Source organism: Mirounga angustirostris, unplaced genomic scaffold, assembly GCF_029215605.1.
Source record: "Mirounga angustirostris isolate CCGP_5_RB_7025 unplaced genomic scaffold, mMirAng1.0.hap1 SCAF_2, whole genome shotgun sequence".
Classification (NCBI taxonomy): domain Eukaryota; kingdom Metazoa; phylum Chordata; class Mammalia; order Carnivora; family Phocidae; genus Mirounga; species Mirounga angustirostris.
In genome coordinates this window covers 4,807,736-4,831,982 of record NW_026991710.1, presented here as the reverse complement: position 1 = coordinate 4,831,982, position 24,247 = coordinate 4,807,736, and the positions used below count along the sequence as shown (strand labels likewise).

Sequence of the window (24,247 nt, the reverse complement as noted above, 5' to 3'; positions counted from 1 at the left end):
CATAGCCCCTCTCTACCTCTCCAGCTTCGGATCCAACTACTCGCTGGGCCCTAAAGGCGCTTTCCTCTCTGACAGTGACACCCTGGTCTCTGGTCTCCCTGGCCCTGCGTGAGGCTCTGCCCAACCTACCCCTCTGGCTGAAATACCCTCTCCTCCCTCTGCATCTGTGTGTGGGTCCTGGAGTCAAAGTCTGGGCTTCGAATCCCATCTCTATCACCTCTTGCCCGTGCAATCGAGGGGGAGTTCCCTAGCTCTTCGTGCCTCTGTTTCCTCATCTGTAAAATGGGCCAACAGTTCTAACACAGTCTTGTCGTGAAAACTAGGAAAGGCCAAGGCCCTTGTTCGCTGCTTGACACATCGCAGAGCTCAGTGAATATCAGGGACATTACTGCTTTTTGTTATCTGGAAAATACTGATTGAAACTCTGAGACTTGCCTGCCATCAGCCCTCCCTCCCCCTCCCACCACCGCCTCAATAAAGGGGCATTTTGTGACTTTCGTAAACAGGAGAGTTTATAAAACATCACAAAACAATGTTGAATCTGAGTGACCAGGGGCACCGAGGAGGGTGTGTGTGTTCATGCTCAAATATTGCTTCTGGAAGCACCTCCTTAACCAGAAACTTAGAATCACATAAAAATAGAGAGAGGAGGAAGAAGGAGCCTGAGCTGGTTTCCCAGGAAACTGTGGTTTTCTGGGACGATAAGAAGCAGAGATTAAATCTTGAAAAACGAGACTGAACAGTAAGAGAGAAAAAGCCAAGACTTCTGTGCTAATTCCATCCCCGTCCTTCAGGGGCTAAGCGCCTACAGAGGCCTGCTTGGGAACCGCTTCAATTTCTCCCCCAACTTAAATCGGTGTCAGGGGAAAACGTGTGGCCGTTTATGAAACGTCACGCACGTGAGCACAGCACCCGGTTTGATGCTCTGCACCAGGGGAACTAAATCCTCTCCGCAGAACTCGAGCCACAAAAGTCCAAGGAAGCTTGGGGGACACGGAAGTGCCCAGGCCTCAAGGAACACAGGTCAGCTTGGAGACCCGGTGTGTCACGTATTAGGGGACATGTGTTTACACCGTGTTTCATCGGGCTACGACTTCTAGGGGAGCAGGACTCTGTGGGATAAGGTGGAAACGTCTTGCCAACCACTCCGGGGAGAGGTGGGGGGACCTGCCCACGGGCCCAACGGAATTCAGGGCAGCCGTGCCCTTACTGCTTTTCCCGAAGAATGGAGGGCAGAAGTGACAGGCGCCAGGCATCATTCCCAGGCTGAAGCTTTGAGAGGCAGCACGTGGTGGGCCATGACGCCTTCCCCTCTGCTGTGGGACCCATGCCTCCGGTGGCCTCCTACGAGATCCCCCTGGGCCGTTTCAAGCCTCAGACCTTCCAGTCATCTGTTTCTGCCCATGACCTACCCTCCCGACCCACTCAGCGTCCAACCCCTCTTCACTTCCCCACATCGGGATGTTCTAGAACGCAGCTCAACGGAGAAGGATCAGAGGTGTGACGTCTGAGCTCCAATCACTCTGCCTCCAAGACCAAAACTCGTACACACCCGACCACGACTGTTGTTCTATTTATGTCCGTCGTTCATCGTGAGTCTCGGGCAGGAGCTCAGTCACCGGCCGCCCACATTTACTCAGCGTCTGGCCCGTGGAGATGGAGTTTGATGCTCATGAAAATCTGTTCAGCAAGATGGGAAGACTGGGAAGCTGTGCACACTGGTGTTCAGGAAGGGAGCGCAGTGGGGGTGGGGGCTTGAAGCTTCCTCCCCCGGCCCCCACATGCTGCTCCCAGACCCACGAGGGGCCCAAGGCCAAGCAAATGGATGTGGCCTCTTTGCTCGAGTCCGGAGTGCATGCTTTCTGCGGCCCCGTCATGCTTAACCTGACAGCCTCATGACAACACTCGTTAGAAATACGTATGAGGCGTGACGGCTTTTAGAAGTCCACGGGGGTCAGTGACGTCTGCAGCCCTCTGCAGCGAGCAGGCCTGAACTGGCGACACAGAGGGGCTAAGGGCGAGGCACGTGGACCGAGGGTCCTGTGTGTGGGCTCGGGACAGAGAGCCTCCCATACTGGGTCCCGCTGACAGCCCAGGACCACAGTTCTTACAGCCCAAGCATCACTCGGGGAATCTCTTGCTGTTTCAAACAAAGGACTCTGGATACGGGGGGTGCTGGGGAAAGATGGATGGGAAACATTTCCACGGGACCCCAGCGGAGGAAGACACATCCACAGTCACGGCCAACATGCTGGGGCCCCTGCAGGGCAAGGGCTCCCTGAGGCGGGGCAGGCAGTCTCGCACCTCTGAATCCCAGGGTCCAGAGCCATGCCCGCACCCCGCGGGACAGACAGTATCCTTCAGGGCACGGCCACCCAGCCTCTTCCCAGGGCGGCCTCTCCAAGACCTCCTGCTCAGCTCACGACAGGACCAGCCCTGCACCTGCCACCTGGCTCCTCGTGGGTGCAGGTGGGTACAGAGGGGGCCTGTCCCTGTCAAATTCCCTTCATCACATCATAAAGCCGGGCCTGAAGGCAGACTGCTCACAAGAGAGGCAGGTTCAGAAGAAGACTCCATCGTGTGATAATTGCACCCCACACATGCGCTGCAAACACGCCTCCTAGACTCACACCCATGCGGCCTTGTGCACGTGGACCGGGAGACATTTGGTCCACCCGTGACCGTACGTGGTGGCTTTGACTTTGGCAGGACCTGTGCTGGGGGCCCTAGGCTGAGCATGTGGTGTTCGCTCTCTCTGGAACGCTCAGTGCCGCGTGCAAATGTCATTCCCATTCCTCAAGCCTCCGTATCCCCCATTTGCAAAACGAGGGTTTGGGCATGATCCTAGAGCACACGTGGAGACCTGACCCCCAGGTGGCCTCTCCCCCGTTTCATGGTCAGCTGCATAAATCCCACTTGTACACGGTGGAGCTTTATGAGGTTCAAGGCAAACTGGCCTCCCTGGGGAACGAGTGTAATTAGACTCATCTACAAGCCCCCCCTCCCCCCTGCAAAGCCGCATGAATTATTCATGTACTGTTTTCCATCTAATTGTTCTCCCCCTGTCTGATGAGCTTTCCTTTAACCTTTGGTCACACCCTGGCAACTAAGTTTGACAACCACGAAGGTGAAGGCAGGAGCAGGTCACGCAGGGAGGAGGAGGAGGAGAGAAGGTGAACTCTCTCGGTGCCACGCCCCTCGATGAGCACAAGGGCTTTCTCCAGAGCAGCAGGTTGAATGGTGGCCCCCAGTACATGTCCACAACCTAAGCCCCGAAACTGAATGTGGCGCATTGAGAAAAAGTCCTTGTAGATATAATGAAGGATCTTAAGAGGCAGCCATCCCCGGGAGCCTCCAGAGAGAGCACAGCCCTGCCAGCATTAACTGCAAACTTCTGGCCCCCAGAACTGGTGCGGATTTCTGTTGCAAGCCGCCCAGTTTGCAGACATTTGTTCCGGCATCCGCGGGAAACTCAGGCACTGGCTTGCTTCTGGGAGCTGGGCAGCAGTGGCCTGGCCGTCTACTAGTACCATAGTGCTTACTGGTTGGCGGCCCACCTCTGCAATGAGGGCAGGGACCTGTCCGCCTGCGCCGCTGCCGCACCTTTGATGTCTGGAGCAGCGCCTAGCACATGGCAGGTGCTTTGCAGAACAGCTGCTGAAGTCGGTGAACCCACCAGCCCGTCGGGGGCCCCTGGGACCCGGGCTGGGGGGAGCACGGAGAGTGTCCCACCCATCTCAAGGGGAGGAAGCCCTTAGAGCGGAGGCAAAGCGCAGGCTCAGGGATACGCCAGGCCAGGGGGGCAGGGAGGTGGTCCTTGAGGGGGGACTGTCACTGACTAGGGCCATGAAAAGAGCCATCACCCTGCCGTGCACAGGGAGCATTGCAGCGCCATGCAAATGCTGGAGAGCGCTGCAGAAACCGGGAGGCACGCTGGGCTTGGGTTTCTGCGGGATTCTCAGGAAGGTCGCATTCCCCACAGAGCCCTCCTAGGTCCCCACTGCATTCTGCTCACAGACCAGCTAGCACTCAGCTTTCCGGGGGGTGAATACAGGCTGACCTATCGGCTTCGCTCCTCTGAGTGCGGGCAAAGTCCTGTTCTTGTCTCTACGCCTAACTCCAGCCCAGCACCAGCTATGCCTCGTGGGCTGGCCGTGGGCCCACTGCTTCCCAGCTGTGCCTCGTTCAAACCTCTGCACCCGAGTGATGAGTACCCCATCCCACGGCTGAGGGCATTGAGGCTCAGCAAGGAGGAGCTGCCCTCTCGGGACCTGGCCGAGGGGGCCCAGCCAGGACCGACTAAGTTGGTTTCCAGAGTTGGCAATACACCCCTGTGATGGGGGCAAAGCAGAGCAGGGGTGAGAAGCGCAAACTTCAGGCCGGGAGGGGTGCAGCCCCCTGAAGCGCTGGGGTCTAGGGGGAGGTCTCTGGCTTCTTGCAGCTTTTGGCTGCTGCCCTACATCATACAATGAATCCCTTGTCCTTCAGGGCCCTAGTGTGAACCCCGTGTATTGCTCTAGACCCAGGGTAGGCAGAGGTGTGTAAAAGGCCAGAGAGAGCATCTTGGGCTTAGCAAGCCATAGGGTCTCACCTCGACTACTCAGTTCTGCTGCTCTATTGTAAAGCGGGTTCAGCCAGCATGGGAGTGAACGGCAGTGGCTGAGCACCCTTAAAGCCTGAACAGGTGTCCTTGGCCCCCAGGGCCATACTTTGCTGGCCGCGGGCCGAGAAGAAGGACTGCAGTCTTGCTTTTGTAACAGTAACCTCCCTTCTTGACCCCATGCAGGACCCGTGTGTGACACAGCCCCACAGGCCTGGCTCCTCCCGCAGCAGGAGGATGTCCTCTGGAGCCTGGTAGTGCCCTGTGAGCTCCAGCCCTTGCCTGGGGGAGTCAGCAAAGCTCAGAAACAGGCGTTTGTCCCCACCCAGAGCAAAGTCTGCGGCTCTTGCTGTCAAGGACACTGCAATGTACTCCAGGCGGGCCTTCTGCAGCGTCATCAGGTTTGCAGAGATTTTTATAGAAACTCCTTCACCGCCTGCTGCCAAAGGCAAGGCCTGATGGCTGGAAGCCAACCAGGGTCACGTCGGTCCCCGGGCCACAACACCACGACGCCCCACTCGGAGGGCCCCTGAAATGTCGGGGAGAAGGTCACTGCACCTCCAGTGGCCCTCGTTCCTCTGAGCTTCACCTCCGAGCCTCGTCTCCCCTACGTGAATGGGGGGTGGGCACTGGTGCAAGGGGCCATCACTCATCCACGGCCAAATCTCCCTCCCGCCGTTGACATCAGTCAGGCACATGAAATGAACAAACATCACTGGTTTGTTCGGGAAGGAGCTCAAGGGAGAAAGGGGTATGGAAACCATCCCATAAACATCAGAGAAGTACAAATATTAACTAACACCAGGCTTTAGGGGCAGCACCATGACAAATGACTCTAAAAGACGCAGCAACTGAGGTTGGAGACACATTCAGACCTTCAGAGAGCTGTTGAGGGCAGCCCCCGACCCTGCACCTGCAGGCCAGGCACCTCGCACCCCTGCGGGAAGGACCACCCACCCTCCACGCCCACAAAGGAGGAGAGGGAGGCCAGGGCGCCCAGTGACATGCCCAGGGCCACATGTGGGGCACCGCAGAGCAAGGATAGATCCTGGCTCCCTAACTCCCAGCCGATGCTCCTCCCTGCGCCCCCCTGTTCGGGAGGGAGTAGGTCTCCACACGATATGCAACCCCACGGGCAAGGCTGCTGGGGCACATTGGACTGGCTGGCGGCCCTGCAAGGGAGCTGCTAAGAGCGTGGGTGGGGGGCGTTCAGTGAGAAGGATGCAGCCTTGGGCTCCATTGATTTAACTGAGCAAAGCGTGGTTTATCTAGATGTCTCGGCAGGAACATGCTCTCAGGATGGGGGAGGCGGTTACCATGGTGATCGAGCAGCCACCAAGGGAGGATGGAGGCAGCTCTGCTAAGGACCAGCCACGAGAAGCTGCTCCCACGGGCTCTCCAGAGACACTGGAGAAGGCCTCCTGCACACGGAGGCGGTCTTGTTGGGGAACAGCCAGCAAAGCTGCTTTTTTTCAGCCAGTTTTCTCCAAAAGATGACCTGGCTACAGCGATGAGCTAGAAGCACTCTGGCCAAACCGCATCAGATCCTGTAAGGTTCCTGGCAACCTCGGCCTCTGCATGAATTTGCTATGGGCTGCCAGAGCACGGGCGGCTTAAACAATAAATTATTCTCTCCCAGTTCTGGAGGCTGGGAGTTCAAGATTAAGGTGTCAGAAGGCTGGTTTCTTTGAGGCTTCCCTCTGTAGGGTGTAGATGGTCTTCTTCTCCCCATGTCCTCACATACTCTTCCCTCTGTGCTCTCCCAACCTCCTCTTCTTGTAAGGACATCAGTCATATGGGATTAGGACTCACCCTAATGGATTCCTTTTAGCTTAATCCCCTCTTCAAAGACCAAATATAGTCACATTTGAGATTCTGGGGTTAGGACTTTAACATACGAACTTCAGTGGGACACAATTCAGCCCATAACAACCTCCTTCCCTTCTCTGCTCAGAACCTTACTAACTATGATGGTACAATCCTGCTCAGAGAGAGGAGCCCAATCACTGGGGCCATGGGGGGCCATTCCGTGTGACACACAAGCCCACTGAAGCCCTCGTTTGTCTTCTCCATGTGGTGAGCCAGTCTACACATCTCTTCCACAAGCCAGCTTAGGTGATTTCCAAGTACCGAGCCAGGGAAGAGAGCACTCAGTTTGGAGTCACAAAGACCGGGGCTTGATAGACCAGCCCCTCTGTACATGGCTGTGTGACCCCCTGGACAACTTCTCCACCTCCCTGCACCTGCTTTTCTCATCTGTAGAATGGATTGATAACATCTGCTTTACAGGGCTATGATGGGGATTTAATGAGATGGCATTAAGTCAAAGGCCCTCGCAATTAAAAGTAAATAAAATGACTTAGACATATAAGTTTTTAAATAATTTTTAAAAAGTCCCTAGCACACAGTTAGTACTTTTAGCAGTAATTAAAGTTCGCTAAATCAGAATCAGAGTCTTTCTCTTCCTCTGGAAAAAACAGGAAATTAAGCAGGTTGCCCACGGTGCAATGTATGCCCCTCCTCCCCAAGAAAACAAGGACTTGACGTTGTGTGCTGAATTGCATGCCTTCTTTGGCTCCTAAGAGCTGGGGGAGAAACTCCAGACAGGACAGAGCCGGGACGCACACCCGGATGGCTGCCTTTTCGTGGTCATTGAGAAAGGGCAAACCAGAGCCCGTCATGACCTCCCCTCCCAGGCCTTCCAGCCCAGCAGTGAAACCAGAGAGGCCCATGATGCTACTCCGAGAGACACACAGAGTGCACAGGATGGGATTTTGGGGAGGCCCGGAGCTGGTCTGGAGAGTCCAGGAGGCAGAGGCATTAAGCGGAGGACTGAGAAGAGTAGGAGTTATCCAGGAGGGGGCATGTTCCGTGTGAAGGGGGGTATGTAAGACTGAGGAGCTGCAATAGGGCAGCCAGCCGGAGCCCCAGTGGGGAGAGGGTGGGAGATGGGGCTCCGGACAGGGGTCAAGGGCAGAGGAGTTTAATCAGGAACGTGTCTCAGAAATGCCACGGAGGCCTGTCAGGAGGGATCAGAAGCACAGGAGAGGCGCACGTTCCCATCATTAGAGGACGTGCTAGGAACACACAGCTGCCACCGCCCGTGCACTTGGCCGCCTGTGTCACCTGTCATCTATGTCACCCAACGATCCCCACTCTGTCCTGCAGTGGGGTGAAAAGCACCCGCTCTCCCTTAGGGTCTAAAAGTAGAGCCAGGAAACATCACTGTACTGATGGGGCTGGATGGGCCACAGGCAAGTGCACCCACTTCTCAGAGCTCACCGCCACATCACCCACAAAACGGAGGGAATGACAGCACCACGAGGCGACCCGCCTAAGGGGCAGAGGTAGAATAACAGCGGCTGCCGTGGGGGCTGTCGCTCTCCTCACTGCGAGGCAGTGCGGCGCATGCGTGGTGTGCGAGGTGGTGGGGCAGAGGACCCGCAGCGCTGGCTGCCCACGGGGTCAGCACCACGGACAGCTGCACGAGCCCTCAGCCCCCCGGAAGCCCAGTCTTGCCAAGCCCCCAAAGCAGGGGTCTGCTGGCAAGAGCCTAACCACATGCTTTCTGGGTGGACACTGATTTTGGGGATTCAGACCCAGGGTCCTTCTGAGCAGATGCTCCTGTTCCTGCTCTGTAGAGTGGTCCTACGGGAGGATGGAACAGGGCAGCCTGTCGACAGCCCATCAGCCCTGAGTCCCCTGGCGCCTCCACCCTCCCAGCCCACAGCACAGTCCTCGGCCAGTCCCCTCCTTTGCTCCCTGCGTGGGGAACACGCCCAGCCCCCAGGCGGCCGAGTGGGGAGCCTCTGCCCCTAACCGCCGCAAACCGCCGCACCATCCCACTTCGCTTCAGGACCTGCTCCATAAACAGCAATTAGAAATTTGCTCCAGACGGAGGCTTGGTGCGATGCCAGCTTCCACCATGAGAAATCGCTCAGGGGGGAGAAAAATCAACTGAACCATCTTCACAGTTCTCCGAGTGCTAAAAATAAAGCAGAGGCCCATCGGCTGAGACCCTCCGTGCAATCTGTTACCTTTAGGAGGCATTGAGCTCCAGAAAAATCACTCAGAGCTGCCTAACTGTCTCCAATGTTGGTATTACAGGACGTGAGAGGTTGTTTAAACAGATGCGGACACAGCACCAGGGAGAGAAACAGGCTTCAATAATCAGAGACGACGCAGCGATTCTGAGAGCCAGCCTCAAAGACTTGAGGAGCTGCTGTTTAGGAGGGAAACACTGGCCACCCGCTGGGCCCGATGACTGCCAGGCCTTTGACGAGCATGATTTCATTATTCCTTACAAATATCCTTAGGACGAGGAATTTGGCCCATTTTACACTGGTGGAAATCGGTGGCCAATGAGGTAACACGATGAATCTGAGCACAGGTCTGCCAGACCCCAGAGCCCAGACTGCTGCTCGTTCGTGCCTGGGGTCTCTGAGTCCCCCGGAGCCCAGACTTACAAGGAGGTGTCTACATCCTAAGACCACATGGAGACTGGAATTCCTCCATCCAAACTCGTCACGGACAACCATTCCTAAGCACCTACTATGTGCTGGGCCCTGCATTATGTATGGGGATATAGAGAGGGCCCAGACAGGGTGTACCTCATCTCAAGGGTTTCACCAGAAAACGGGGTGAGGAGGAAAGCCCAGTGTGACCAGGGAGTGTGGGCTCTGACAGCCCAGGAGGCACATAGTGTGGACGGAGCAGAGGTGACCAGGTGAAGGGGGCTGTGAGTGATGCTTATGGGCAAAGGGGAGCCAGCCAGGCTACAAGAAGGAGAAAGAATGATCCAGGGGAGGAACAGCAGGAGACAGATCACCCCCTTCCCTTAACTCCCCCCCAATAACATGAAGGGAAACCCAACGGCCTGAAGTATGGGCATGCCTGATGCACAGGAGCCCGGGGAGGCATGCAGGGGCCTGTCACTGTGAGCCCCAGGGCATTGCTGAGGGATTCGGACTTTCTCCAGAAGTTGACGGGGAGCCACTGAGAGCTTTAAGCTGGGGGCCGATGTGGTCAGACCAGAGGTTCTGATGAGTCGCTCTCAGCTCTATGCAGGGCCGGCTGGCTGGACAGTGTGGGATCCAGGCAACAGGCCAGGCAGGAACGGTCTGGCTCCAGCAGGGCCTTTGGCAGGGATGGAGAGGTAGGCAGGATCCCAGAGCCATCCAGGGGGAGGAAGGAAAGGGTTTGGCACCTTCTTCCATCTTGAGGGTGAGGGAGAGGAAGGAGGTGCCTGGCACACACACAGGCTCCGTGAGCACTGGGCTCCCTGCCTCTCTGCGCAGATCAGCCAAGTCTCAAATTAGCAGTGCAGAGGTCCTCTGAGTCCGCTTGCTCACTGTCAGTTCACGCTGGTCAAGACAATACCCACCTTCTCTCCTTTATTAAGATGGCTTTCCTTTCTCTCAAAACCTTTGCTAGAGATCAATTCTGCTTAGGTGGAAAGTGTTACAAGAAGGTAGTATGGCCCGCAGAAAACTTCTGGTGGCTCAGACCGAACAGCAGCGCCCACTGGGGCAAGTCAAGACACCGGAGGGCAAGTGTTAAAGGAAGGTGAAGCCCCAGGCCCAGAACCCCCAGCCACGTGCTTGCACAAAAGGGGTCTCCCGATTCGGAGCAATTCCCCAGCTTGGCAGGCCTTGCTGGCCTCCTCCCACGTTGGAAATGAAACGCCTTTTCCAGTTTCTCGGCTGCACAGGACCCGGCAGCCTGCAGTCCCAACACCTTCCCGGCCAGGAGGCTGGCTCCGCGGGGCGGGTGCTGGTCTCCGCACAGGGCCCCTGTGTCTCGTCATGCTGGTGGCCAAGCAGCAGCGGGCCCTGGGGACTGCCATGTGCAGCACGGTTCCCTGACAAACTGGTCTCAGCAGCGAGGTCTCCACAACCACCACACGCCCCTGGAGACTCCCCTCCGCCCCTTCCGTCTGCCTACTGGGTACTCACTTTCCACAGGCAGGGGCTGCCTGCAGCCCAGCTCGGCCCCCGTCAGCGATCTGCAGCACCCCCATGCCTCGACCTCAAGACACAGGTCGTCTTTGCATTTTGATCAACTACCAATTCACCTGCACAAAATTAAGAGACAGCACACGTGTTTAACACAGGGTTGGGTGGCAGGACTGGCAGTCAGGGGAGACTCCTGAGTTTCCAGGGGGAACCCCCCCCATGACTGACGCTCCTCCCTTGTCACTAGCCATCTCCTCACCTGGCCTAGATTCAGGCAACATCAGCCCCATGTCTGCTCATTCACTGGGCAAAACCCCCACCCTAGCTCCCGTTCCACCTAGCCCACACCTGCAGCCCCCCAGATAAATAGGACCGGAAAAAATGCACACCACTGGGCTTGGTGGTCTCGCTGCACTTGTCAGCTGCTTGCATGCTGGGTATGGTACTTGTTCATTATATTAATGGTTTATTGTCTGTTAGCTCCAGGAAGGCAGGGGTATTTGTCTATCTAATTCAAAGTCAGGCATGGAGCCTGGCATACAGTAGGTACTCAATAAATACAGTGGTGAATGGCATGCTCCCCAGCATACAGACAGGGCACAATCTGTGTTTAAATGGGGCAAGGAGGCACCGCTGTTAGTAAGGACTCAGGAGGACTGTGCCTGCAATTCTGCAGGGGATCAACCCTCTTTTCGTATTCACGACTAACCTGTTCCAATGCCCTGTGGCCACCTCGGTCTGAAAGACAGTTATGATATGGCCCACTGCCCCACTACTCGACTGCCTCCTGCCCACGGCCAAGCCCCCACCTGCCCATCACTGGCTCTCCCTGGATCTCCTCGCTGGGCTCCTGGCCTCCAGGCTTGCCTGCTGGAATTCAGTCCACCCAGGACACACACACACAGCCCTCCCACCCTCCTCGCCCACCACGCCCACCCATGCCCTGCTCACAGCAAGGGTGATGTCCCCAACACAGCCCGGAGGCCCCCACGGGCAGGGCTGAGTTTCTTTCATTGGCCCTGTGTTCCCCGGGGCTCAGCATGGGCCCGGGTCAGAAGAGGCACCAGGAATCAATGGCTGAATGAAAGGGAACACTATCCCTTACACAGCTGCGGGTTTTGCAGTTACAAAGGGCAAGTGCATTCACAGTGTTACCGAGTCCTTACAGTAGCCCAGCAGCGTCAATCCGACGGGGTACGTCCCCAGCCTGGGGTCCTGCGACAAGGAAGCCGGCGCTCCAGGAGGGTGGCCGCAGCAGGCAGCCCAAGAGCTTGGCAAACGGCCTGGGGCCAGGCCACGGAGGCCCGAGGGCGAGTCCCAGCTCTGTCCCTGTCAGCCAGCCCCCTGTCTCCCCAAACCTCTATTTCTGCATCTGCAAAATGGGGTGATAACATGCCACTGCATCCAGCTTTCATGCCAACACGAAGGTCAAGTGAGGCAGTGAATGGTCTGCACACTGTCCAGTGCTGTGAGGAAGCGCTGAGGACGGCCCACGGCAGTCCCACGGGTCCTGTGCCCACCCGTGTGTAGACCTGGGGCTCCCATGTGACCCATTTTTTCTGCTAGGAAGCTGGTCAACACTTCCAACTTTGCAGCAGATGTCTGGCTGTGTGGTTCACCACGGGGGCCCCCAACTGCTGGGGCAGTGCCTGCCTTTCCTGAGGGGACCCCCCCCACGCTGACCCCCTCCAGCACCCTTGACTCAGGTCAACCCTAATCCTAACTCTGGCCAGTCAGAGCACTGCATCCCCCCCACAGTCATGGGTTTAGAGGTGCCCCTGAGGCCCCATGAGAGCCCATGGGGTGCCATATGGGGGCTTGGTGGGACAGTTCACAGAAAGCTGGTCTCTTTCCTCTTGGGCTTTATTCTGGGAAGGCAGGGCATGTGCTGCTGGCCCCAATTTGGCACCATGGGGCACCTGAGACAAGCCAGAGCAGAGCGCAGATGCAAGAAGCAGAGAGAACCATCTAATGACATTGTTTCAGCCCCTGAATCCAGCTGAGCCTGAAGCCTTCTCATGGTCCGTAAGTCAGTAAATGCCTGTGTTTTGATTGAGCCAGCAGGGATGAGGCATTCTAAGTCTTGCAACCAAAGGAGTCTTGACCAACTGAAGCTCTGAGCACTGGGGACAGGGTGGGGCCCACTGGGCTTCCAGCCTGAACAGTCAGGCAGATGCTCAGCCCAGCACTCTCCACCAATCCAAATCTGAGCTTCCATTCCTTCCGAGCAGCTCCAGCCTCAGCCCCTCCTTGAACCTCTGTGACCACCCCAATCCGCTTGCACCCTCCCAGCTCAGAGCACTCTGCTCCTTCGGGGCAGGAAGGAGACAGATGCTTCTGCTTTCTGACATGCAGAGCACGAGCTCTGCGCTGGATGCATCTGGGAGGGGCTCAATGAATGTGCACGCTGCAGTCCGAGCCGGGAGGGGTCAGTGAGGCTCACAGGGATCCGGCTACTCACCAAGGTCAGTGAGCTTAGGGGGCAGAGCGAGACTTCCACAGAGGGTCACACTGACCGCCAAGCCCCAGGTCTGCCCCCCACCCTCCTGCTGGGCTCAGGGAACAGCATGAGCTTGCTCTCTGCTTCTCCAAGCCCCCTTTCTCCCCGTTCCTGAGGTCTCTCTGCCCAGTGGACCCTGGCCAGCCCCTGGCTCTCGGCCCGCAGAAGCCGTTTGCTACCCTCTGTCTCTCCTTCAAACCCTCCAGACTGCTCCTTCCTGCTCCCACACCCCCTCCCAGCCAGCCCTGGCTTCAGCGCTGGGGGATACAACCCACTCCTGAGGGGTAAGGCGGCAGCAATAGCAGGTCCAACCCCCCATGTTAGGAGCTTCTTGCCGCAGGAGCTGCCTAGCACCCCGCACAGGGTGGACACTCGGCTTGCACAACACTCTGGGCGGTGGGGGGCTCCTACCCCCTTCCATTGCACATCTTGGAGGCAGACTTCACAAAGGGCAGTTGGACATAAAGGTTGGAAATGGGGAGTCGGGGGCTGGGAGGGGCCTGGGTCAGACACTTGCTAGGTGTGAGCTTTGAGCAGATTAACTTGGGCTCCCTGTGACTCAGTTTCCTCATCCGTACAGGAGGTCACGATAGCACCTACCTCCTGGGTTGTCATGAGGTGATATGAGTTAACACGAACACATGTTGAGGTCAGGTGCAGAGCCGCACTGTGTAGGATTATTATTATTGGCCTGCAAATAGCGACATGGTAGAAACCTGGCTGCTTTGTCCACTGCTGCCCCTCAGGCCCAAAGCTTGTGTACCAAGTTCTTTCTTCACCAGTCAGCGGGGCCCGGAGTCCATCCTACTGCCCCTGGCTTGCCTAGACATAGGGGAATGCCAGGCAGGGCCCCCCTTTGACCCCATCCAACTGGGCTTCTGACACCTCGACTGTCACCCTAAGCCCTGGGTGGCACCCCAAGGCTGTTCATCACACACTGAGGCCCCTGCCTCAGGCCGCAGGGAGGAGGGTCCAGAGCCTCCGGCTGACTCTCCAGTGGGTCAGCCATCCCTCCTCCAGGAGGGCAGACCCCAGGACTCTATCTCCTCTGCGGTCCCCAAGGCAGTCCCAGAATGACAGGGAACACAGCCACCCGGAGAAGGCAAGGGGTCGAATATAACCCTCGGCAGCCGTGGATTTAAAGTTTTCATAAACCTGGGGCGCCTGGGTGGCTCAGTCGTTAAGCGTCTGCCTTCGGCTCAGGTCATGATTACAGGGTCCTGGGATCGAGCCCCACATCGGGCTCCCTGCTCTGCGGGAAGCCTGCTTCTCCCTCTCCCACTCCCCCTGCTTCTGTTCCCTCTCTTGCTCTCTCTCTGTCAAATAAATAAATAAGATCTTTTAAAAAAAAGAAGTTTCCATAAACCAGCTCATCAGGATCCCAAATCTGGGTCTCACTCACTGAAGAAGTTGAACAAAAGCAGAGCCAAGCCAACCACCCCCACCTGGAAGCCCCCCGCCCCGGGAGGTGGTGGGTGCCCGCAGCGGGAAAGGATACTAAAGCTCCTGTCAGTGATAGCCAGGTGCCAGAGGTTGATGCGCAGGTCATCCGCCGACATGTACGTCTCGCAGTCACTGTTGACGGAGATGGAGTTGATGTGGTAGGTGTGGCCGTTGGCGAAGACCCTCCGAGGGCTCACCTCCACCATCAGATCCATGGGCTTCAGCACGGGCACCTGCGGAGGAGGGGGCAGTCTGCAGGATGATGAGGTGTCAGAGGGGAATGGGGGCGGCAGGTGCCCAAGGCAGGAAATGGCATGCCAGGGCTGCACGACCAAAACCGGAGGCTGGGACTGTGCCAGTGGGCATCCATCCTGCACGTGTTGGAAATAAGCAGTGCCACGTGGCCAACATCCATCACCTGCCAGTCCTGCAGGAAAGCCTGGCCTCCTGGGATTGGTTCTGAGCCTGCTGTGTGACTTTGAATAAGTGGCCGAACCCCTCTGCACCCCAATTTCCTCACCTCTAAAATGAAATGAGAAGATACCGTGGCAGCCCCCGCCAATTATCCACATTTTGTTCCCTTGTCACAAGGAAGTGGCTGCTCAGGCAAGAACTACATTTCCCAGCTGCCCTTGCAGTTGGGTGTGGCCATGTGACTGGTTCTGACCAATAGGATGTAAACACAGTGACACTCGGCTCTTGAGAGCCTAGACTGTTAAGGGGCGGGTGTGCCTTCTCTACCCGTTTTCCCCTTCCATGCTGGAAGGTGAGGACCCAAGCCTTAGGAGTGAAGGCCCGTGGGATGGAAGGAGGCTGCGTCCCTGCAGGAGAGTCATGTGTCCACCAGGAACGCTGACCCTGGACCTTTCCATGAGTGAGGAATACGTTTCTGTGTGTTGCACCCTGCAATGCTGGGGTTATTTGTTACAGTTGCTGGTGTTAGCCTAACTCACACAAACTCCCATCGGAGAGCAGTCCCTGGGACAGCACCAGGTCCTGAGCCTTTGCTTCCCTCCGCGTACTCTGCCTGGAACGTTCACCCCATTTGAACTCCTAGTTATGCTGACCCCTCCTGCAAGGGCTAGAAGCGACAGCCCCTCGGACACGCGGCCTGCCCCGGGAGTGGGGTCCCAGGGCCTGCTCACCCCCAGCACACTGCACACATCTGTATCAAGGCTCCAAGCATACGCTGTGCTGTGTGTTGGGCATAAGGCCCCACCCCAGGAAACTGTGAGGTCTTCGAAGCCTCAGGGATGGGTAGACAGACAGACAAGGCTTCATCAGTCTCTCCCAGGCCTGGCCCAGACTCGATGCTCAGGAAACGGGCACTGGCATGGCCATCCTGTCCTGGGGGGGGAAGACTGGATGCCAAGATGACCCCGATGTGTCCAAGTCCCAGAGTCAGGAAATGCAGAGCCAGGGGCGACTGCCTCGTCAGGGCATCTTGGTGGAAAGACAGACCCCTAAAGCCCTACTGCCCTGCCACCACTAGGGTTACCCTCACTGGGGACCTCACCTCTCTGGGCCTCAGTTTCCTTATCTGTGAAGAGGGGTATGCTGGCCCCTGCTCAGGGCTTCCATGAGGATCCCACGAGTTCATGCAGGTCAAGTGCACTTAGAATGGCGCCCCGCACATGGCGAGTTCCCAGTCTGTGCTAATGCCAGACCTCGTCCTTAGGAGGTGATGGGAGGGGGGACAGGCCTCACACAGCCACACGGGTTTCAGCGTGGGCCTGGGGGACCCTGCCGCAGGGGCCATGGGAACTGCGTCCCAGAGAGAGGCAGCTCAGCCGGCCTCCGAGTGAGGAAGAGCTCGGGGTCCTGGTGTCGGGCTGTGCAAACCTGTCGGCTAACTGCACGGCTCCTGGGCCTGGGGCGGCAGTTACCAGGTAGAGTCGCAGGAATCCAAGCTGAACTGGGTGAGGACATGCTGGGGCAGACGGGCTGCTTGCCATCAGGTGGGAGAGAAAGACAGTAAACCGATACAGAAGTGAGTGTGTGTGTGTGTGTGAAAGAGAGAGAGAGAGAGAGAGAGTTCACGTAGCAACAGGTGCTATTTGGAAAAATAGAACAGGTACAGGGTCAGGGTGAGAGGGTTGCAGGGGTGGTGCCAGGTAGGAAGGGCAACCAGGAGGGGACATAGGAGCAGGGCTGACGTGGGCCGTGTGGATCAGACTCGGGCTGACGTGGGACCTGAGAATCTCCTTCTCCCAGCGGACCTCCTCTGATTGCACCTCATTCTTAGGCTGGATCAGGGGCTTCCTGGAGTGGCCAGTCTGTCACAGCCCTGGCCACATGATGAGGCTGCTATCTTGTTCCTGCAGTGGCCTGGGAACGGTTAGGGGCACACTGTGTCTTCTTGTGTTCATCTCTGTATGGCTGGTGCTCAGTTCAGGGCCCTGCACAGAAAGGTCCCCAGGGACCTCTGACATGGAAGGTGATAGCTTTGGTTCTGCAGTTGGGTGGGTGAGCACTAGATGTTCCTTCTCATGCGCAGCCCCAGGGGACGCAGTGTGAGCATGGGCCAGTGTGTGTGCATACATGTGCATGAGTGTGGGTGCGAGCGAGTATGCATGTGCGTGCACACGGATGTGGGTGTGGGTATGTGCGCTCATGAATATGGGTGTGTGTGAGTGTGCACGTGCACGAGCATGAGTGTGGGTGTGAGTGTGCACGTGCACGAGCATGAGTGTGGGCGTGTGCAGCATCGGGGTGCACGCCTGCCTGGCCCTGGGCCATTCTTGTGTTGCTGGCTCTGTGCCTGAGCTTCTAGACACTCTGCCTGAGATGAGAGCACATGGTGTGCCTGGGCCTCTGCCCTGCCCATGTCCCCCTGTGTCAGATATTCTAGGTCAACTCCTAATCTTCCCTTCCCTTTCCTCAAGGCACAGCTGCCCCAGGGTCCCCTGGACTCTCCCAAGTCACACCTGTTCCTGGAGAAGATCAGAGCATCACTGGCTTAGCCAAGTCTTGGATCTCGGTCTGCCTCCCCTCCTCCTGGCAACATTGCTTCCCCGCCTGGCAGCCTTGGCCTACATCCAGGGCTCCAGCCACTCACTGCCATCCCCAAACCATATTTCAAAGTTATTAAAAGAACAAAGGAGAGGAAGAGTGAAAATAAATATGCCCTGAAGGTTTGGGTGTCTCATGAATAAAACATTTCCCCTCCCCCAACACTTCTAGAAGCCACAGTCTAGTCAAGGTGAGAGGCAGGAGGGCAGACACCTAAACACTAAAGACAGAACATTGTGGGATACACAGGCTAGACTGCGGTGAGGGTTTTTATCTGGCTTGTGTAGAAACGGCTTTACAGAGGAGAAGGCTACTAGGGTTTTAAAGGATGAATAGGAGTTCACCAAATCAACAAGGTGGAGTGACTCCCTGTCTGTTTCCTTGGGGGGCTGGGCACTCAGCCTCCAAAACCCAGGGATCTAGCATGAGGCCCAGTGCAGAGCAGCTTGTCGGTAAATAACAGCGCCAGCCTCCAGCGGGAACGGCTCAGATTCGGTAAAGAACTGCACACAGCTGCGTGGCCTGGGTGACATGGGAGGAGACAAGGAAGAGGCGAGAGGAGGAAGGACCCAGATGCCCCTGTTCTCTCTCCCTTTCTCCTCCTCTGGGCTTGGCGGATGGTTAAGGGCCGTCTGGGGATGTGAGTGAGACACAGAGCAAAGTCTCAGATGCTGGGAGGGAAATAAACGGATTCCCACGGGCCACCCCATCAAGAGGTGATAATTGCATCCTTCCCACCAGATGAAAGCCTCATAAACTTCCTGGGGGCTGGGAGGGAGTGTGGGGGGGCACGTCACTCCCATTACTCAATGTGGAAGCTAATTGGCCTCCTGGCTTTCTCAGAATTTATTTGCACAATTTGCCTGTCATTTAGAAGCCGAGATGCTTAAACATTTATTTCTCCATCTCGGGAACAACACCGATTACCGTTTCATATTTACGATGATTTGCTGGATGTGTAGTGAGCGGATACACTAGCTATTTCAGGGCAAGTGAGTCCTCACCGCCATTTTGCTGGTGAGGAAATGGAGGCACGGGGCAGGGTCCTGCCTACAGCCACCTGACAAGTGGCGAGTGGATCTGGGAACCATCGGGGAGCCCAGGGGAGGTGCCAACACCCCCACGCCAGGCCTCACCACTGCCCCCCCCACTGAGTGGCACACACACATAGTTGTGAGTTGGCCCCCAGGAGACTCCTCCCATGTTACCCTCCTCTCCCAGGAGGATGGAGAGTTCGTGCGATGTGACCCAGCCTTTCCAAATTGGCTAGAATATGGAAACTGGAGCTGAAGGGAGCAGTACCTCTGATGCTCACTCATGGGACTCTGGCCACCTCCTCGGAGCCAGGCCAGGCCCAGGAGCAGGGGATACTAAGACTCAGACCCAATCCCGCCCCCAGGCTCTTTGTTTCACTGAGGTCTCCCTATGCCCAGAGCAGCGCTGGGCACAGGGCAGGTGCTCGGTAAGTGTGAACAAATAAATCCAAATTAGCTGTGTACCAGCATCCCCTTCAACAGACACGAGCAGAGCACCCACTATGTTCCAGGCTCGGTTCTGGAAGCCAGGGACAGACAAGTTGGCCTTGCTATGCTCCCTGCCCTGTTGGAGAAGGACAAGGACAGACGTTCATGGAGTCTTCCAGCAGGACACCAGTGACCATCTCCACGGCTCTCCTGGGAGGCTGGGACCTCATTCCCACTTCACGGAGGAGACTGGGATGCTGACTCTGGAGCCAGACTTCCCTGGGTTTGGATCCCGGCTCTTGTTTCAGCTATAAAATGGGGTTGATAATCATGTGCCCCCTTTACAGGACTTCGGTGAGGACTGCGGTACTATAGGGCAGAGTGCTTGGAAGACACATGCTGGCCTCGGGAAGTGCTTATGCTCATTCCAGATCAGGAGTTGGCGGAGGCTCATGGAGGCTGAGAGCCTCGTCCCTGTGGCTGAGGCAGTACTGGAACCCAGATCCTGGGACTCCAGAACTCTCTCTGCCATGTCTCACAGCCTCTCCCCGAAAGAAAGTTCTTTTGCCTTTTCACCATGTGGGGATGAGAGTTTGCTTCGGCATGACCTGCAGCTTCACCTTCCCGGTCTCTTTTCCGGGTGAGCCTCTGTCCAGGCGGCAAGAATCACCAGTTCCGGGCCTCTCTCGGACCCTCGGCAAAGGGCTTGGAATCCACAAAGTTCAGCCCACCGGTTCTCCCGGACACACGTCACCCCGCCTCATCCCCACATCACGTCTGGGAGAAATAGCCGTCTCTGCTTTGCTCACGAGGAGCCCAAGGCTAGAGGCAGGGAAAAGCTCACAGCCACCCCACAAGGAAGCAGCCCAGCCAGGACCCGAACCCGGCTCTGGCTCAGATCTCAAAGGCCCTTCAAGTCCTAAAGGCTCACTGTTTCACAAAAGAAGTCTACATGGCTTCCCGCTTGCCGGAACCTTCCACGTTCCACATCTTACCTGCAGCGACGTCACCGTGGACAGGTCCTTAAGCTTTCCTTCTTCATCTTTTAGGTTATATCCCTCAGGCCTTTTATCTCGTTCAGTAATCTTCCATAATTTGATAGTTTTATCTTTCAAAACAGAGCAAACAAACGAGATGCATGATTAACACCAGCACAGAGCACAGTCCACGAGATAGGGCTACAGCACGCTGGGAATTCCTTGACGGCAGCGTGCTCTTGGACACGCGGGTTCCTGCTCCTTCTGTGCACCCACGCCATGCATACGGGGTACCTGTCCTCATCCTCTGGCTCCCCACAACTTCTGGGTCAAAAGGGAAGGCCCCTCCGAGGGCAGCTAACGAACCCTCTAAACCCACTCCCAGAAAGAGTGTATAGACGTAGCGTCCTAATTTCGAAGCCCCGCAGGGGTAGACAAAAAGAGGGTAACCCGCTCGCTCTTTCTGAGCAGCATCGGGCCCATCCGGAGGGCAGCTTCCCGGTGGCCGCACTTCTCTGGCCTCCTGCCATGAACATCAGAAGAGGAACCTCGTGGTGTGATGGTTCATCTTCTACGTCAGTGTGGCTAAGCCAAGCCACCCAGATCTTTGGCCAAACATAGGTGCATGTTGCTGTGATGGTATTTTTTTTTTTTTTAGATGGCATTAACACTTACATCCACAGAGTGCTGGGCTGAGGCTTTATTTGTTGTTGCAAAACTCTAATGCTCTTCCTGCCTCAGTCGTGGAAGCCCATACAGACATAGGAGCCAGAAACTCAGAGTATGGAAAACTGAGCCCCCCACATGGAGAGCAGCTGTTCTGGAAAGTCCCACAGCCCTGTGATGGACTTTATGGGAATAAGAAATAAACTGTTGTTAAACCACCAAAAGAAAAAGAAAAAGAAAAAAGAAATCCATAGAGTGAAGCAGACTGCTCTCCATGCTGTGGGTGGGCCTCATCTAATCAGTTGAAGGCTTTAAAAGGACTGAACTCCCCCAGAGGAAGAGAGAATTCTGCCAGCATGTGGCCTTCAGACTCAAGCTGCAACACTACCTCTTCCCTGGATCTCCAGCCTTCCAGGCCACCCTGCAAATTTTAGATTTTCCAGTCCCCACAATCATGTGAGACAATTTAAAGTAAGTCTCTTTCCATATATCTGCATCTACATGTGCATCCCTACCTACTTACACACACACACACACACACACACACACACACACACACACGCTCATCATATCAGTCCTCCTTCCCAGGAGAACCCTGACTGCTACTGTAGCCAAAACAAACAGCCCTGCTCAGGAGAAGGAAGAGGGAGACAACTGGTATCATTAAACCCTTGATAGGTACCCAAGGACATGCCGTTCGGAAAGGGTGCAGCTGGAATCTAAACCCAGGGTCAAGAAGCTTTGAGGGTGGGAGTGTAGAGAGCCCCTGGAGCTGACCTTCCCTCCAGAGGGGCAGGAAGAGAATAACACGTCCCACTCACGCGGTTCAAGGAAAAGCAACACGTGTGTGCGGCCCCGTAGGCACCAGCCCTGTTCTAACCCACTATGGCCTTACGTCATTTCGTCCCCCCCCCCAGCGCCCCCATGAGGCAGGCACAAGCATAGCAACTCGGATGCGGAGGTGGCAGGGCCGGGATGTGCACCACGGGAGGGGCTCCTGTCCTCGGGGAGGCCCTCACGGCCTCCACTCCCCACTGGCTGAGCATGGCCCTGGGTCAGGCACCCTTCACGGGCTCGGATCCTGCACTTGGCACAGTGAAGGATGAGAACAGCAGGAGGCCTGGAGGGCAGGCCTGGGGTCAGGAGGGGTCAGGGGTGGGGGGTCGGGACTGACGGCAGGGGGGACAGCAGGCTCAGCGGAGAAGTCCGCAAAGGCTAAGTGGAAGGTGACACCGAGTGGGGTCTAAGGGATGAGGAAGGGGTTGGCCAGGTGAGGGGCAGACTGGGCGGCCTTCCGGAACAAGGGTTGGTGGGACTGAGTCCGAGCAGTTTCGAGGATGCCTTAGCAGCCGCACCGAGTCTGGGCTCTGTTGGGGAAGGCAGGTGGCGTCACCATGTGAGGCTCACACGTGCCGCAGCAGGGCTGGCTGGTCTCAGGGTGCTGGCTGGGTGTCATCCATGTCACCCTTATGCAGCCCAGGGGAGCTGCACCACCCCGCTGCCCAGGTGACAGAACCGAGGCTCAGGGAAGCAAGGCCACCGCCACGAGGTCACAGGGCTGGGTGGAGTCCAGGCCTGTCCTCCTACCCTTCAGACACCACTAATGACAGGGGCGAGAGATGCAGGAGGGTGAGCAAGGGGAAGCCGAGCCTCCGGCCCCGGGAGCCAGGCCCCGAGTGGGGCACAGCGAAGCAGGAGCCTGGCCAGGAGCCTCCCTGGGGCAGAATGGTCAAGTGGCCAGCCAGGGTCCTAAACCCACGCTCCTGCTGCCCACCTCATGCTCTCGAGTGACAACCCCACCCAGAGGCTCCGGGATTCCAGAAGAGTTACGTTTGCCTCCTTCCTGGGGAATACCAAGCTCCCTCCACCCCCACCCCCAAGGACAGTAATGACAGAGATGTCCCCGACCCAGCCATCCGTCATAATGCAAACAAGCCCTGCGTCCCACCGCGGGACAAGGCTGAGCAAGCTGTGGGACCGTCACTGGATGGAATGTGCCCACTGCTCAAAATGCTATTTTCGAGTTCTCGGGACCTAGGAAAAGGCTCGGTGTAAGCGAGCTGGGAAAGAGCATTTGATGGCCGATGCTGCCAGCTCAGGCGGGCCCCTCACCGTTGGTGGACAGCAGGGAGTGGGCTGCATTCTGCTGTGGAAGCCACTTGATCTTGTTGATTTTCTCCTCTATCTCCAGACTCTTGAGGTAATCGAACTCCGGCTCGTGGCTCTGGAAGGTGCTGTAGACATCATACTCGCCCTGGCTGTGAGGCGCATTTTTACTCTGCAGGAAAACCCAGACAAGGGGGCCTGAGCTCCAGCATGGCAGGGGCAGGGGTGAGGGGCGCGCCAACCAAACCCTCCGAGGGCCCAACGCAGCCGGGCGGCCCGTGTCCAGCAGGGCTGGGGGATCTGGTGCCAGGGCCAAAGAGACTCTGTATTTGAAATGGCCGATGACTTGGTGCGTGGCTGTGGCCAAGCCCCATCTCCTCCTCAGTCCAGCAATCAGGCTGGCTCACATTACCTGAGCACCTACTATGCGTGGGGTGCTAAGTGCTTCTCACTCCCCGTCTTGTTCCATCTGCACGGCCCCTCTGTACTGGGCACCACCATGATTCTCCCCATTTTACAGATGAGAAAGTGGAGACTCGGAGGTGAACTGACCGCTCCCCCCAAAGGCCATGTGTCCACTAAGTGCTGTCACTCGCCCCTCTGAGGTCTGTCTGACACCAAGGCCAAGGCTCTGGCCTGCTCTTCCATTCTGAGTGTCCAACTTGGTCCTGACTCATGGATGTATACATCTTGGAGTAGACTTTACATGGAGGCAGAATATTCTGGAATGTCAGGCTGGGGCCAGGCCATCGTCCTGACTTTCCTCCATGGGCCCATCCTGGTTTAAGCAGCAGAGCTCCTAATAACAAGGACCCTCGTGACAGAGCCCTCAAAATAGTGAGGTGCTGAGTCCATCGTGGGCACAGGGCCGGCTTTCTCAGCAGACAAGTTCAGTGTATGTGGTAATAGGAAGCTTCTACCAGACGTATAACCCGCCTGGGAGCAAACAGAGACAGTCAACCAAGTGCAATTTCAAGTCTCCTATTAATCTTTTCTGAAAGCATCTATAGCTATATTTCTACACCTGTCCTGCTTCTGGCAAGCTTTCAAGTTCTTCTGTATGTTTGCTTCTACGTGCCTTCAGCTGCCATGAGCACTGTCTATGACTAAGGTCACTGGGACCGGAATAGAGAAAAAAAGGAGAAAAATTCCAAAGTCGAGAAACGTGCATCTATCCATTTAATTTCTTTCTCTAAAACGGAGGCTTAGCTTTGCAATCCCTGGTGGGCTGCCCAGGTCCTTCTCGTGAAATCGGCACGCTCTGGCCACAGGGCTGTGCTCGGGTAACAGATTTTTAGCTGTCCGCTTTCCGCTACGTGTCCTTGCTAAGCTAGGTGACACCCTCTGAGCTCCGGGCTCCCCATCTGTGACATGAGGATGCTAATAACACCTAATGGCACCACTGGGGTTGTCGTGAGGGAGGTTACGGGGGGAGGGAGGGAACACAGAGAAGTCAGACCTCGAGGAACACGCTCTGGAACGAAATGGGGCAGGGATGCATCTGCAACATCTCCCCTGCCCCCTTC

The 24,247-nt window shown here is 56.7% G+C and overlaps 1 protein-coding gene across 3 annotated transcripts in view; it reads right to left on the bottom strand.

The window, feature by feature from the left end:
* The window catches only part of PPP2R2C (protein phosphatase 2 regulatory subunit Bgamma), a 134,281-nt gene that overhangs the window by 27,362 nt on the left and 82,672 nt on the right, over window positions 1-24,247 (bottom strand). For all 3 annotated transcript variants that reach the window (XM_045881515.3, XM_045881516.2, XM_045881514.2), the window contains exons 3-5: window positions 22,728-22,893; window positions 19,968-20,080; window positions 14,553-14,730 (exon numbers count right to left, since the gene is read on the bottom strand). In XM_045881515.3, the coding sequence (XP_045737471.1) occupies window positions 14,553-14,730; window positions 19,968-20,080; window positions 22,728-22,893 (457 nt within the window). The remainder of the gene's footprint in view (window positions 1-14,552; window positions 14,731-19,967; window positions 20,081-22,727; window positions 22,894-24,247) is intronic.